The sequence below is a fragment of the Chelmon rostratus genome, chromosome 2, assembly GCF_017976325.1.
Source record: "Chelmon rostratus isolate fCheRos1 chromosome 2, fCheRos1.pri, whole genome shotgun sequence".
NCBI classification, from domain to species: domain Eukaryota; kingdom Metazoa; phylum Chordata; class Actinopteri; order Chaetodontiformes; family Chaetodontidae; genus Chelmon; species Chelmon rostratus.
The window spans coordinates 30,188,576-30,205,295 of NC_055659.1; the positions used below are offsets into that span (position 1 = coordinate 30,188,576).

Below are 16,720 nucleotides of genomic sequence, written 5' to 3' on the forward strand. Positions count from 1 at the left end.
AAAAAAACATATCTGTTCAGTGACATTTGCGAGAGACAGCAGAGTGAAAAACTTTGCTAAAACACCTCCTGTGTAGACTGACCTTTACCCTCTTTATGTATGTTGGCATCAACATGTGTCTATGATGCACACTGATGAACACTGAAACTGCACGGTGCAGCCTTTTATGTGCTTAGGTCACCTCCATGTCTTTTTTCTTCCTTCTCATCCCTCCCTCAGATAACCTGTGCAATGGGAAGTTCCATAAACACCTGCAGGACCTGTACGCCCCCCTGGTGGTGCGATATGTGGACCTGATGGAGTCCTCCATTGCTCAGTCCATTCACAGAGGCTTTGAAAGGGAATCCTGGGAACCTGTCAAGTAAGGATGCCTTAATTTACTTGACCAATCATCTTCAGCTGCTTTAGGGATGTGTTTTCTTGTAGGATGAAGCAATTTTTTCATTGCAGATCTGTGCACAGATTTAGCTTTGGTTTTCCTCCTTATTGACCACTTTGTTAAGTAAACCTGCACTGAACTGGGTACGACCCTGTTTTCTCTCTAAAGCTGCTTAAATTCTGCATTTGTAGAAACGGATAAAAAAAGGGGTGGGAATGGTAAATGAGCTACATTTATGTAGTGCTTTTCTACTCTACTTTGACACTTTACAACACGTGCCACATTCACACACACACACACACACACACACACACACACACACACACACCGATGACACAGCATTGGGAACAATATGGGTTCAGTATCTTGCCCAAGATACTGCAGACTGGAGGAGCCAGGGCTCAAACCACTGACCTTCTGATTGGCGGAGGACCAATCAACCTTCTGAGCTCCCGAGACTCACAACTCTTATTATTGGAATATCTTATTGAATTAGCATTTAACTCATTTTAAGATATCAACACTTATTTAGAAAAAAAATCTAATTGTTTTTAGAAGAAACTGTATTAGAGTTGTTATACATTAATATATGCAATACATTAATATTGGAATAAACCAATCATCGACCCCCAATCCCTGTATTTCCTCTCTGCACCTGGTTGAATTGAGAAACTCAACACAGGTGACAGTTGATTGGGAATTTGGACACAAAAACTGAGGGTTTTTCACACGTCATGACATGTAAAACGTCGTAAAAAGTCTTTTTGTTGTTCTGTTTTTGTATTCTATCATTATTCATTTCTGCTGCAACTGAACATACTAACATATTGTTTGCAGTGTGTTCAGGTCCCCAGAGTCAATGTGCTGTTTCAACAGTGCTGTTACACTTTTGTACTGTAATTCCAGGTCTGTAATAGACACTAGCAGTACTGTCTAATGTGGACGGTGGATATTTTGGAAGTGTACACAGAAAAGGCAATTGACAATTTAAAAACTGATAAAGTACCAAAGGGGAATGAAAGTATATGTCCAAACAAGTAATAACACCATGATTAATATGCCATACTTCTCTACAACTGACTGAGTTTTTGAGTCTTTAGATATATTTTTCAGATGTCCCTCTCGTACGTGTTTGAGACAGCAGACTTAATTTAGTCAGTGACGATACTGAGCACTGGATTCTGGTGTACATCAACACACTTCCTGTTAGTATTTTTCCAGTCAACCATATACTACATGTCACAGAATAGTAAAAGCAAATAATGTACATTTGGGACTCTCATGGTTGGGTTTCAAAATTGCAGTGAGCTAGTTTGGATATAGGAGTGCTAATGGGAGTATAACAACACCAAAGAGTGTATCTGTAGTAGTATCTCTAGTAAAGTGTGACTTTAACTTATGTTCAGTTTGTTGCTTTTTTAACTCGTTTGCATCAGATTTGACGTAGAATCTCTGTTTTTTTTTTCTTCTGTTATTGTGTTTCTCTCCACAGGAGTCTAACAAGCCCTCTGCCCAATGTTAACCTCCAAATGCCTAAAGTACCAAATCTAACAGTGCCAAGTGTTAACATCCCACAAATGCCCAGCTTTTCTCCACCCAACTGGATGACAGATAATTATGATTCAGAGTGTGTATCTGCCTTGTACAGCTTGAGACATGCACACATGTCCTTGGCATGAACGTGGCATCTAAGGCAATATGTCCCCAAAGCAGCAGAATTACCTGTCATTTACCTGTATGTCTACATCCAAAACTGTTTGCTTTTTTTAAAGAATTACATACAGTGCTTCCATTGGACAGTGGGGCTTATGTGAGTGATATCACTAAAACCACTCTGAATATCTGAATAAACACTTGATAGATCATCTATAGCACTTTGAAAACAAGCGAAACATTGTCTGCACCATCAACAGGGCTCAAAGGTGTAATATTCCTTCATACGCTGCAGCATCCTGCAGAGTGTGACGCTGTCACTGCAGCACATCCATCCCTATTCCCTCATCTGGAATCTTGTGGATACACAGACAAAAATATCAGTGAGATGGTAGACTTGTTTCATTTGCACTTTCCAAGATCAGGAGCAGTGGAGGCAGGTTTAGGAATGCATAAAGATTACTAAACAACCTACATAGCTGCGGTAGTCTATTGCCAATGTTGCGTTTTACAAAGCCACGTTTATGCCAACGTCACGGCATGGTGTGTGTGGATCGATGGAGAAGGCAGTGACTTGGAAATTGAACCCCACCATTTTCACCCCCACATCTGTATTTTTATACATGGACTGAAAAGATGCAAAAGCATAACAAGGAGACAGAAAGTACTAACCAACAAGCCACTAAAAGATAATCACACCTTTCATTAACACTGAGGATATATGCTCTGCATGCTGCCTTGGTGAAGTTACAGACGAGCAGCCATGCAACTTTACTATTTCATAATTTCTACACACATCTTTTTTTTTTTTTTCATGAGTGGATTAATGTTGTAGAGATATAAACAACAGTCTACAGCCATGCTAGCTTCTGTGTGTAGCTAAATGCTACTATGCAACATCACCATGCTAATATATACTCATTGTAAAGTACTATTTCTTTTTTTACTTGGATCTGATGATGGCACATTTTTAAATAAATGATACCTTACATTACTTATTCTGACTTTGAAGATTCAAATTCATGAAATTGATTTTCTGCTTCAGATATTATGGAATATAATTCCTGTACCTTAGAATTCCTGCTGCTGCTCCCTTTGCAAGGCAGCACCTAGAACAGGGTACGCTTCACAACGCTTGGCAAGGAAATCCTGGCAATTCTTTTTTACAGGCCACCAGCTTCACCACAGCTAATTTGATTTCAAGGCATTCGTCCTTCTCCTACTGTAAGTGAATATCCTCATTCACACAAACATCAAAAACAATTGAAAATAAATTTGCACGGTTCTCACATGGTGACTGTCTCACTGTTGCTGTAGCCGTAGCTGTTACTAGTTATACTAGTTCAGTAATTTAGAACTGATAAAAAAACTCCCTGTTTATTTTGTTTCCAAATATACTGTCTGGTTACCAGAAGTTAATCCACACATGTCATCAGAATCGAGATTCCTCAGTCGCAATGCTATAGCTGTCCATAAACCCCACAGGATATGACACAAGTCTTTTCAGAATCATCTCAAGATCTAAATTAATATATTCTCTGATAATTACTCTGGAAACATGTTTCATCAGCCACCAGAACTAAAAGTATTTACACTCTGTAAATACAGAGACGTGACATCAGACATGATGGTTCCAGTTGTGACCTTGCATCTTTTCATATGTTTCCATTCCAAAGCCTTTCCCACAGTTACCTGATGTTGTAGCACCCTGGCCCTTGCACTTTTAGGGGGTGGATGGTTGAGGAGGGGCCCATTGTGTCTGGATTTGTCCCTGCACTGTGCTTCAGTCTGCTGGGACTGAGTGGAGTTTAGAGCTACTGAAGGAAGTAAGGGCCTTAATAATGTTGTCAGTGGTAACAGAATCCCAGCAGCTGCAGTCCTGTTGTTAATCCTGGTCCTAGCATTCCTCCACTTCACCCAAACATGTAGCCACTTTTCCCAGCTGACATTAACAAACTGAGGGTTTCCACACATCCACACAAACCTGTTGTTTTAATGCAGGAATTAAACAAACAGTAGAAATCTCTTGGAAATTAGTGAATTGAATTTATTTGCAGATAAAAACATTTTGTAATGTACTACAGTGCCGTTCACCAACATGCCTCTTCAGTTTGAAAATATCCTGAAAAAGGATTTCTTAAAATGAGTGGCAACCCTGAATCTATCCATATAGATAGCCAGAAATATGGCTAGACATTTATCATTTGTCTTTCCTCCTTTCTGTTTTTATTCATTTTAAATGAAATACATTGATTTGTTTCTGAGCGCACACTCAGTGTTTTGTCTTTCCTGCTTTATTCTAGTACTGTTTTCTTTAATTGTCACTCTACTGTAGAAAGATGAGTATCCTGCACCCACACATTCACACTAACTCTCTAATATTGCTTGGTATGTAAATGACAAAATGGAAGGTGCATAAATTTTCACCTTTACTCAGTGTGTAGTGTGTAAAACAGGATTAGCAAGGATCCTGCCTCCCCTCAGCACAAACTATGCTGAAGTGCAGACAGTCTACACACTGAACATGGTACACGGTCCGCAAAGGTCAATCTGAGGAGAGTATCCAAATAACTTTTATTATGTTTTATCATTTCAGTAAGTGAAAAGTAGTGAAAAAGTTGGTTTTGTTACCTGGTGCATGAATTCAAAGTAGCCATTCAAGCATTTCATGTACAACCAACAGTTTTCCCTTTTTCAGAGCTCTTGTTTTCAAAATGCTAAATTCTGCCCTGTGGCCCTGCAGCAATGGCTCAGGGACATCTGAGGATCTCTTCTGGAAGCTGGATGCTCTGCAGACCTTCATCAGAGATCTCCACTGGCCAGAGGAGGAGTTCTGCAAACACCTAGAGACTCGACTGAAGCTGATGTCCAGTGACATGATCGAATCCTGTGTAAAACGGTAATATACTGTTTACATATGTAAGGGTCCGATTGCAAGCAAATAGCAGTAACTAATCATTTGTAGAAATTGTAGTAGCAACATGGATATGCCAGACATGAAATACTATAGAGGAAGTCTACTTTGAGTCAGATCCATGAATTTCGAGGATGATCAGATGGCAAAACAGAACCCAGTGATTTATATTTCACTTTGAGACAGGATGGGACAACTCTGCAATGTTATTATGGAAGCGTATATATATATATATATATATATATATATATATATATATATATATATATATATATATATATATATAGAGAGAGAGAGAGAGAGAGAGAGAGAGATACATATTATAGTTTTTAATGCAAAATTTCAAAAAGTAAGGACGCACGACTACAGTTGTCAAATAAATGTTGTTTTCCTCTGATGTGTACTGAAGTACATTTAGTTACTCTACTTCTGTCCATAGCTACCATTGATGATGTTAAGATTGTTTATGCTGTTGTTGTTTTTAACATTTGCCTGGGTGGGGTCTCTGTTTTCTCAGTACTCAGGGTTTCAATTTTTTTATTCTCTTTGTTGGCAAGCACTTTGAGCATGTTTTTCATTTCTTGTGTGAAAGGCGCTATAAAAATGTTTATTGTTATTATTATTATTATTATTATTGTTATTGTTATTGTTATTGTTATTATTATTATTATTATTATTATTATTATTATATTCAGTCAGTGGGGTGAGTTGAGGGACTAGTACTCAGTATTTTTTAAATCCTCGCTCTAACTCTGAACATTCCTTTTCTTGTCTAAAGGACACGGGCAGCATTCGAGGCCAAGCTTCAGAAGAGCAGCCGGGCCACAGACTTCCGCGTGCCGCAGTCCATCTGCACCATGTTCAATGTCATGGTGGATGCCAAGGCCCAGTCCGCCAAGCTGTGTGCCATGGACCTGGGACAGGAGGTAGAAGACAGTAAACATGTCCTTGAAACTCATTTTCTTTAAAAGAGTGGGAGCACCGTTTTGGAGAAAGTCTGTATCTGCATAGACTGCTCAATATTATACAATATCTCTTAAATCTCATAAAAGTTGGATGTGAATGAAAACAAATGATTTCTGTTTCTATTGTGAATGGCCTTGGCAGATAAATGTGGGAAAGTCTTTCAGTTATTTTTTCCCCTCTCTGTTACTTGAATCCATCTTTCTGACTTACACATTATTTTACATGAGCCATGTCACCTCTGTCTTTCTCCTTTTCTGCTGCTTTTTTTTTCTCCTCTCTGTCTTATGAAAGTTTTTTAGAGACTGGGTAAGTGTGGCTATGAATTCAATTGAAATCTCACCCTCCAATTCCCAAATGTATAATTAGTCATCAGTTTTCCCTGTGTGTCTCCCTCCACTTGAATTGTTTGGATTTCATCAGCATATGTGTAGATAGTATTGAATATACATGGGGTAGAAGTGAGAAATCTCATATTTCACAGAATCTCAAGGCTGATGCCAATTACTGACGATGAATTAATTATTGCAAAGTCCTTCTCTGTTCTGTTGGTGCTACAAGGCTAAACAAAAGGGTTCCTCGCAGTAATACTGCCTCTGAGTGTCTATGACAGCAGCTCTTTAGCAGGTCTAACTGTTCCAAAGGCCTTCACTGGACCATCCTTTCTTTAGAGATGAACCTTGGAGGTCTTGGAAATGGTTATAAAGCATTAATTTACATGCAACTAAAACCAACAAACAAAAAAGTATTTATCATGTTAATAATTTAATTCATCAAGAAGTAGGCCAAAATAAAATGTCTATTCATACAATTACATTTTCAAGCAAATTGCTGACATTTAGATTAAAAACCAGTGTGTCCAGTGCACACTAACATATAAATTGACTTGTTTAATGTTTAACTGTGTTTAAAAAGAAAAACCTGGAAATAAAAGATGGATACATTATTCAATCTGCATGTCCATTTAGCAGTTGCAATTGTCTAATAGCAATGAGTGTTGTGCTTAGCTGACATGTGTGTTTGTTAACCTTAACATCTCTCCCTCTAACTCTCCAACCCTCACATCCTGACAGTACACTGCTGAAATCCTTGAACATTTAATTTGGGGGTTTGACTGACTTTTGATCACAAGAGGGATCTCGTTGCTTTGTTCAAATGTAGTTGGATTCGTTACATACAGTATTTATGTAGTATGCAATGCAAATAAATGCCCACTATACTACGTTTTTGCCAAAAAGGGTTGAATATCTTGCAAAACAAATATGTCAACTAATGAAAAAACAAACAAAGCAATGCAAACATAAAAGATAATAAATAAAAATTAGGACCACATCACCATTCACTCCCATTGCAGAGAAGATGTTCTAGTCTGATCCAATTCTTATATTTACTTAAATTACAGCTGCCCAGTGTACACTAGGCCTAGTATACAGATAAGATTAATTTCATCCAGAAAGAAATGTTCGTGCCAAAGATGCTCAGTATGTGATGCTGATTAACATGTAACTGGCAAATTGTAATATCAGCTGTAGCTATAAGATTAGACACACTTTATTCTTCACAAACTGCTTCACCAAGATACTGCAGGTCTGGTTTCAAAACCTTTAAGCTGATTAGACGAAAATTATTGCTACAATATGAAATAAAATGTAGCAAAATGCTACACTAAAGAGACTGGATGCTGCTCTGTTGAGAGCAGCTTGGTAACAGTAGCAGGCTGAGGTGGACAGCACACTGTTGAATATGGTACATATGGTAAAGTTGAGACCAACTTTTCAGATATATTTAAGCCAATACTGATCCATTAAAATATGGATGAATTGGCCTAAACGCCAACCCTTAGGGTTAGTTTGGGGCATGCCTGCTTTAAAAGGAACATGGGACATTTTTTAAAAACTATTTTTACCTATACAATAACTTTCAAGTTATGACCATTCGTCCTGTCAGTTATGATAATGACAGGCCCGGAGGCACAAGGTTTCTGGACTCAAGAACGCAGACCCACACAGCAGCGAGATTTTCAAAATAAGAATAATTTATAAAAGTAACAAACAAAAGGCTCAAGGAAAAACTAGGCACTATGGCTGATAAACAAAGTACAAACAAAAGGCGCAAGGCAAGACTAAACACTAAGGCAAAGTATCAAACAAAAGATATAACTCTATACTACAGACAAGACTTACAAGGTAATCAGGAGACAAGGATCATGAAAGCTAGACAGCAAGGCAGTACAAGACATGGCACGAGACAATCTGGCACAGGACAAAGGGAGACGCGGACTATATATACACGAGGTAACAATGAACAGGTGGAGACAATTAGGGCGGGGTAGACAATCAGACAGGCGGGAAACACACTGGGAAGTCAAGGGCCTGAAACGAGAGGAGAGTTAGGTTTCACAATAAAACAGGAAGTGCAAGACAAGACATGACGCTTGTCAACAAAACACATTAACGGATTTGACGAGACATAACAGATAACATGTTACTAGCCACTGAAAGATTTCAAACACAGGGAAATGGATCCAATAGGGCAAGTAACACAAGCCATAACCCTGTCCTTTTTACTCCAAAGTAAATCCTCCATTCCATCCTCTGTGAACTCTCTCTTGCACTAGCTGGCCTATTTGGTAGCACTCAGGCTCTCCTCCTATGATAGTGTCAGCATATTATGGTGACAAGAAAACCACTGGTCTGCTCAAATCATGACAGACATTCTCTGTGTGTCTTATTACATTCTTGATCTTCCAATTGGTTTAGGTGTTTCAGGTTCAAGTAAATAATAATGTGTGAAATGATCAGCATTTGTAACAGTATGTTGTTCCAAAATCTTGGATAACTGCAGCTCATCAGTAACATGTTATTGCGATATCATAAGTATGATAGTCAAATCTGACTCTTGCAGGTAGTGTACATTAATATAAAAAAATCCAGTGTTTGCCTTTAATGTCACTTCGTGATGGGGTTATTAAGTGTGGATGAGAAGAGTAACATGTTTTCTTTCTTCCTCTGTAGAGACAATACCATTCCCAAATTGACAATCTTATTGAAGAAACGGTGAAGGAGATGACAACTCTGCTGGTTGCTAAGGTAGAAAACAGTAGAATATAAATTTGAATGCTTTTACAATGCAGCGATTATGACCACTTGTTGTTGGAAATTCAATCAAACGAGTACAAAGAGATGCAAACTGACCAAAAATAGACACAATACAACTATAAAGAGACTCAAAACTACCACAAGCTGGTGACAAGGAAGCATACTACGGCGTCAAAGTGAGACTTAAAGCTGTTATCTAGGAGGCAAAGCAAAGACATCAGGAGAGAATGGAGAGAGACCTCAACACCACCAACACCGAATATATGTGGCAAACGATCCCATGGCACTTATTGGCTGGTTCCACAGTGTCCTGGCAAAATTTCCAACCTGGCTCTCTCCACCTGCCTGCCTAATTATCCCACTGTGTGACTGGCTCAATGTTTCTCCCCCTCTCCACCTAAAGCTGATGTGTGGTGAGTGTTCTGGTACAAAATGGCTGCCATTCACCACCCAGATGACTGCTACACATTGGTGGTGGTTGAGGTGTCAAGTATCATGCTAAAGTGTCATATAAATGTAATCCAGTATAATCCATTATTAAACTGCAGTGTTTAATGTTGTGTGGCACTCACCCCCACTCTGATGAAGTGGCTTTTGAAACTGGTTCTCCAGCACATCAAGAACGGACAAAAACATCAAAAATAAAAAAGAAATCCACTGCCCTCCACTCAGTCCTCACAGACCTTCACTACGCCACTACTACCAACACTGTGGCCACTGGACCTCCTTGCAAACTGACCCCAGGATTGGCAGTCATGCCTCCTCCACCCTAGTGTTGAACGTCAGAGCCAAGGGCTTTTTGCTTAGTTCACTCCAACTCTGTTCATGCTGCACACCCTCGACTGCAACATGGAGAGAACTCTGTTGTGAAGTTTGCAGACCATCATTAGCCAGAATACAAACAGCAATGAGAATTGATCTTGGGAGGAAATCAACAATCTTGCAGAGTGATCCACAGAGAACAACCTACTGCTCGATATCAGGAAACCACACGCACACCAGCCAGGGGCAAGCTGCAGGAGTGAAGGTGCAAGATAACAAAAGGCTGCACCAGATCCTACTAGCTCTTTCTTGGTGAAGAATGGACAAACATATCCTTCTGACATTGTGGAGACTGTTTCTGCAGGGTTCTTGTCGCCATGTTGGCAATGAAGGACACCTGGCTGTGGTAGTGGAGAGGTCATTGACTTGAGGTGCCATCCCTGGAAGAGAGAGCAGCTAGTCTTGTCAAAGTTGACCTTCAGGTGGTGTAACCAGGCATACAGAGATTCATACTGCCACATGGGTTTCAGACCAGGGAAAAGACTGAATTGAGTGTCATGTGCATAGCTGAGACAGGAAAAGGCATGTGAGTGAATAACAGAGCCAAGTGATTTGCAAGAAGAAAAAGAGGTGGGGACCCAGAACAGAACCCTGAGGGACACCAGTAGTGAGGCTTCAAGATTCACACACAGATTATCTGTAAGTGTGGACTCAAAGAGGCTGAAAACAACCACAAACAGACTCAAAACAATTGCAAAGGCACTCAAAATGATCACAAAGGGAGACAAAACAACAAAAAAATCACTCAAGGAGACTCTTGAGACAAAATAACTCAGACTCAAAATAACTACTGAGAGATGACCACTAAAACAGGATACTGCTTACACTTTAATGTTTCAATAATTTAACACATTAAAGTAATACTGCTCACAACAGAAAGGAACTACAAGACTTTTGAGTGTAATGGAGTATTTGTACTTTGTGACACTGCCTCCCTTTGCATAAGTAAAGTAATCCCCCTGCTGCTTTTGTCTTCTCTCTTTCTCAGTTCGTGGTCATTTTAGAGAGCGTGCTAGCCAAACTCTCCAGATATGATGAGGGAACACTCTTCTCTTCCTTCCTTTCTTTCACAGTAAGTATCATATTTACAATACATGCTTCCAACAGTACTATTCCAACACCTTCCAGAAGATTACTCATCAGCTTCATTGTTGGTGAGAATTTTCCAGAGCAGTGCACCAGAAATTTTAACTGCTGTAAATATTCCAAGTTTAAATTTGACCATCCATACTTGTATTAGTTGCGCCTCTTTAAATAAGTTTCACAATGTAGTGAACAATCATAACAGACGTTTGAATGTTTTCACTTTCACTTCTGGGTTTCTTTTTTAAATAAACGATGATATTGTTCATTTTCACGGCACTTCTTGGGATACCATGTTAAGATGACTGAATTTAGAGGATGGATTTAGTTGTTCTATCACCATCTAACAAAAACAATGCTAATTTCCATACAGTTTGACATTTTTTAATTCTTCATGAAATGTCTTAATAGCTACGCTAGTTTCCCAAAACATTACAAAAGCCAGGTTATTGAATCTATGAGTGCACTTTTGCCAGCTCAGTAGGCACTAATTTAGGCTGTACAGTACCTCCACGGCAGTGTGTGTTCTGAAAAGTGGTGCTACAGCTGTTTTTTCACTCTCTTCTCTCTTTCCTTTATGTCAAGGTGAAAGCTGCCTCAAAGTATGTGGACGTCCCTGTAAGTGAGACTTATTCATTCGTCTGTGTGTATACTTATTGAAGTTCACCTCATTGAATGTCTTAACCGTATTATTATTCATCCCTGTCTCCTACAAAAACTGTAAAGTAACCATATATATATATATATAATCCTAGCATATCTTAGATAAGATAATACTGGCTGATTTTTTTTGTTGGTCTCTAGCACAAACTCTCATAGAAACATAGCTATGTACCAGTAAAAAACAGAAAAGAAGACTGCTAGCCAATGTAAACATGGAAAGAAACCATACAGGTTTTGAAATATTCTTCAAAATTGGCCTAAATGTTTAATGAGGAAGGACATGTATTCACACACATTTGTAAATCCTCAAATCTCAGTTTATTTAGTTAAAAACACTAAACGTAAACAGCATTGTTTGTGAGATTTTTTTACATGATAAACACCAGGGTCCTGTTTCAGACGGCAGGTTTAACAAATTCTGGGTTTAACCATGAACTCTGAGTTGACTAACCCGGAGGAAAACCAGAACAGCCGATTAGTATTAGTTCAGTCAGTACACAGTAATAATAATTCTTGTGATTTGCAGTTGAAAAGGTGTCATGGCTGAAATTGACAGTAAATTTGAGATGTCTATTTTACATTTAAAAATGATGCTGAATTGCTTTTAATGACTATATTTCCCTAGTGATGCATGTGTTTGTGTGTGTTTCTTGGGCACATACAAATATTTGACCATGCTTTCACATGTAGAATCATAATCCAGATGGTATTAGTTGTCATATTTCCACCAACCCGTGTTTCCTCCCCCCACATATGCATGTGGCCAAGCAGCCATGCCTCGTGCCTCGCTCTGTGCAGTCCACGTTGTGAGTCCATGTTTTACAACACATGCCCATTCTGCTGTCAGGGTGGCAGTGGTGGTGGTGGTGGTGTTGTGTGTGTGTGTGTATCTGTGTGTGTGTACACATCAGATCTGTATAAGCTGCCAACACTTCGGCCGTAGCAGCATGCCAAATTTCAAATTAATGCCTTGTCAGTGAATGTGACGAGGCACTGTGTACACTGGCAGGGGTCGCAGTTTCCAGCCCAGAACGCTAATTGTGTCCTTAATGTACAAAATTAGACATTCACTGGTAAAAAAGACACTCATTTACACATTGTAAGTGTCGTTGCAGATGTGTTAACTAAGTTTGGTAGCAGTTAAGGATGAGTTCTTTAGTGACTTTAGGAATCCGTAATTGGAGAAACCTGAGAAACTGAGATCAAAAGGAAAGCGTTTGTTATCTTGAACATGGTAAGATAAGTTGATGGAAGACAGAAGAGAACTAAGGTGCTGTTTACAAATGCATTGTCCTCAGTGAATATTTTAGATGTCAGAGTGGCAGGCCTCCTAACAATCTGCTCTCTCCCTCAAGCCCAACTGAGTGTCTCCAGTGCCCCTGTTCACTTTCACATGCCCAGACTGTGAGGGCTGGTTCCCAGCCGAGCTCAGCTCTCCCACAAGAGCTGACTGAAGAGCACAACTGCCCTGTAGTTGAGTCTGCATGCTTGTAAATGAAACACTTCTTTGGAGGTTCAAGCGTTCCTCTTCTCCAAATAATAACTGAGTATGTTAGAGAGCTATCTCAATTTGAATGTTAATTTTATTGACTTCCGCTTAAATGATATAAATACCTTCGTGTCCTAATGTAACTTAACAAGAGTAAGAGTCTATAGCCATGCTGGTAGCTCTGTGAAGCTGTACAGCTTCTTAGGCACAGCATCAACACAAACATGCTGATGCAAATGTTAACCTTTGTCACCATCTTACTCCAGCATGTGCATATACTGTACATCTGCCCACTAGCACTAAACACAAAGTACAGCTAATGGGTTGCCATCCGTTTTGCAGGTATTTTACAAAAGGAACATCATTAATTTTGACCTGACGATTATGCCAGATGAAAACTGAAAAAAATTTTGATCAATTGTGGCTCAGTCCCCAGCTCCTCCTGTCCCTGTGTTGAGGTGTCCTTGAACAGGTCTTGAGTTGCTCCCAATTGGCAGTATTGTGTATTGTGTATGCTTTGTCCGCTATATTAAATTATCATGGCAATTCGTCCAATGGTTAGTAGTATAACTGTTACACAGTTGTTGTCAAAACATTTCACTGAAAACCATAAATGTCATCCTCAGTGTGGCACTAGAGAAAAAAATCAGGGATCACCATAGTCATTAACTGTCTGGGAACCATGAATGTCCATACAAAATCCTGTGCCAATCTATCAGGTAGATAAAGAGATACTTTACTACTGCAGGCAGGTTGAGAAACTGGATTTTTTTTAATCCCAAAAGTTTAAACAATAAACTCTGAGCTCTTGTTGTTTATTCTCTCGCCTTTGCTAGTGATAACATTAGCAAGCAAGCAAGTTACCGATAGCCAGCTAACTGAGATTTAGCTATGCTGCATGGATCAGCTGGTTAGTCAGTAATGTTACCTCAAGTAATTTGAAAACCACAAGCTTACCAAATTACTGATTGATGTTATCCATTCAAGGCAGTATTTTGCTGTCAGCTAGCTCAGAAATTAGCAAGCATGCTAATGATAGCTAAAATTATCCAGCTAAAACCACAATATCACAATATGTCACATACCATGCATTAATGTTAGCTTTGACTTTGGATTTTTTTTGTTGGACTCGGTGTTGTGGTAGGTGCTGGTTGTTTGAAGACATTAGCTGATTCCATTTCCAAGCTAACGTTAGCTAGTGTTGCTCACTGTTGGCCCTGTAGGGGTGCAGAAGAGAGGCAGTGCTCATGTGCATAAATGTCACATCCTTTGGGTCCTTTATGTAGAAATCAGTCTATAGGCTGTTACAGGCATTGGAGAAAGCTGGGATAGTCTCATTTGTAAAGTTGTGTTACAGTCCAGTCCCACATTGGAAATACAAACTGTATTGTAAACTGTAAATGCAAGCTTTGTCAAGTTCTTACATATATTGTACCCTTAAGTCTTGTTATATCTGTTGCATTGAGTGTGCCAAAAAGACAAATAACCTCTATAGTCCCAAAAATGTGTCTCTACATATCCTCAAGATAATATTTGAATGCAAAAACAATATTCTCAACATTTTAATATGGCCACCACCTCCGACAGCATCTAAAAATCAACAGCTGTGACAGTAGTTCACAAAGCATTTTCACTGTTATTTGAAAATGTGAAAACAAATTCAAACAAGCAAATTGCAAATTCCTCCTTGAAATATTGCATTAACCAATATTAACTGATCATTTAGTTAAATAATTTAAAGGCTGGAATAAATCTTGTTTGTTCCAGCTCTTAATTGAAGCTATACAGTGTTTACACTGAGTTAAATATTCAACCCAATACTCAAAGTGAATGAACTGAATTGCTGTAGTTTTTCATTGTTATCGTCCAAAGGAAAATGTATGTTTTTGTATGTATTTAGAAAATTTGGTTTCCCTTGGATGGGACATTAAAATATTTTTGCACATCACCAGTTGGCTGAGCAAGTGCCATTTCCTATTTTTCCTTCCTTGCAGAAGCCAGGGATGGACGTTGCTGACGGTTATGTGACATTTGTTCGCCATTCCCAGGACATGCTGCGGGAGAAGGTCAACGAGGAGGTGTACATAGAGAGATTATTTGATGTAAGTAAGCCACAGCACCTCTTCCTCCATCAAAGGGAGGCTCAGTTATGACAAGATTTCATTCACTCCACCTATGATCACCTGTAGGAGAAGATTTAAAAATCCAAGTCACTCCTATCAGTAGTACCCAGTGCCATAGAAAAAGAGCGGTGCATCACTTCTGTTGGAATTGTGGAATGAGAAAGTAACTCGTCGTGGGTCAGCGAGTAGTTCCAGCACTGAGCCCCATTCATTTTCAGTGTTTTCCAAGCACGTTCACTGGTAAGTTCATGAAATGACTGCATTTTTGAAATTTTAATGCATTGGTTGACCTCTCGTGGGTCTAGTCAGTGATGTTATTTTCTTTTGTTGGCTTTAATTAATGTTTATTTTAAGATAATAGCTAGATATATTGTCATTGCAGTTAGCTAGTGTGAGCTTCGCTTTACTAGCGACCATAACTAGATGTCAGTTAGCCTACATCTATCGCAAACTAATTGCAGTTGTTGGTGTTTGTTGGCATATAAAGTTTATCTTTGGTTAATAGATTTGTTGTTAAAATGAATGCTATGATGATGGACACAAAATTATTTTTTGCCCTCCATATTTACATACATGAGGGGGCAGAATTTTAAAAACACCTCTGAATATAATGCAGCTCTGTACACAACCACCAACGATGAATTAACACCTCTATGACAGCTTAAAAAAAACGGAGCATTCTAGGCAACATGAAGCTGATTTTATGGCTGAGCTGGAGTGTTGGGTTACATTAGATTATACAGGGGTACCTAATAAAGTGGTCATGAGTGTATTTCCCTGCAGACTCAAGTCAAGGATTCCCCTGTATGCTCCCCTGGGATGTGTGGTAGAGTGGGGTCACTCAAAGCACTGGGATAACCTGTCACCTCAATTACAGCAAATCTTCACAGTGATGGAGCCTCAAAATGCAGAATGGTTTGTTTCTGTGTTAGAGAGATAAACCCATCCTCATGGTGTTGCCTAGAGGTGATCATGCATAGAGGGACCTGCTGAAATGTTGCCTGGGATTGACCTCTGGTTCCTGATGTTGAGAACCACACCTCATGTCCACAATGTCTGAGCCCAATGACAATTTTTGGTTATTTTAGCTCTGTCCTTCATCACATTGGATTTGAAATGAAACAAAGATTATGTGTTTAATGTGTAGACTTTCAGCTTCAGTATGAGGATAGTTATTATTTAGACATCAAATTGTAAAAAATAAAAAAGAAAGAAATCTGTCCTAAATTTGACCATTTTATGTCAGTGTATAGGAATTTATTGAAACTGGCAGTCTCTTAAATAGCTAGAATTACTAAATGATTCACTTGATGCATCTGAAAAGACCCACAAATGTACGATTAGAGTTTGTACTTGAAGCCTATAGTCATTGTTTAATTTCAGATTCTGTATTGGAGTACAGACTACAGAGATAAAATAACACAAACAGAAGTCCAAATACATATGGCCCTCACTGCAGGCATGAAAATGTTTGGCAAACACTAGTTTTAATGTGTATTTAATATATGTCCTAGACGTATTAACCTTAACACT

The 16,720-nt window shown here is 39.0% G+C and overlaps 1 protein-coding gene across 11 annotated transcripts in view; it reads left to right on the forward strand.

Annotated features, from left to right (window-relative positions):
• Positions 1–16,720, forward strand: part of cadpsa (Ca2+-dependent activator protein for secretion a) — a 166,735-nt gene that overhangs the window by 120,555 nt on the left and 29,460 nt on the right. For 6 of the 11 annotated variants that reach the window (XM_041946652.1, XM_041946647.1, XM_041946639.1 and 3 more), the window contains 7 exons: positions 220–361; positions 4,776–4,931; positions 5,725–5,872; positions 8,924–8,998; positions 10,818–10,901; positions 11,498–11,530; positions 15,059–15,166. In XM_041946652.1, the coding sequence (XP_041802586.1) occupies positions 220–361; positions 4,776–4,931; positions 5,725–5,872; positions 8,924–8,998; positions 10,818–10,901; positions 11,498–11,530; positions 15,059–15,166 (746 nt within the window). Of the gene's footprint in view, positions 1–219; positions 362–1,871; positions 2,007–4,775; positions 4,932–5,724; positions 5,873–8,923; positions 8,999–10,817; positions 10,902–11,497; positions 11,531–15,058; positions 15,167–16,720 lie in introns of all 11 variants that reach the window. The other 5 variants (XM_041946624.1, XM_041946616.1, XM_041946607.1 and 2 more) reach the window with 1 other exon arrangement.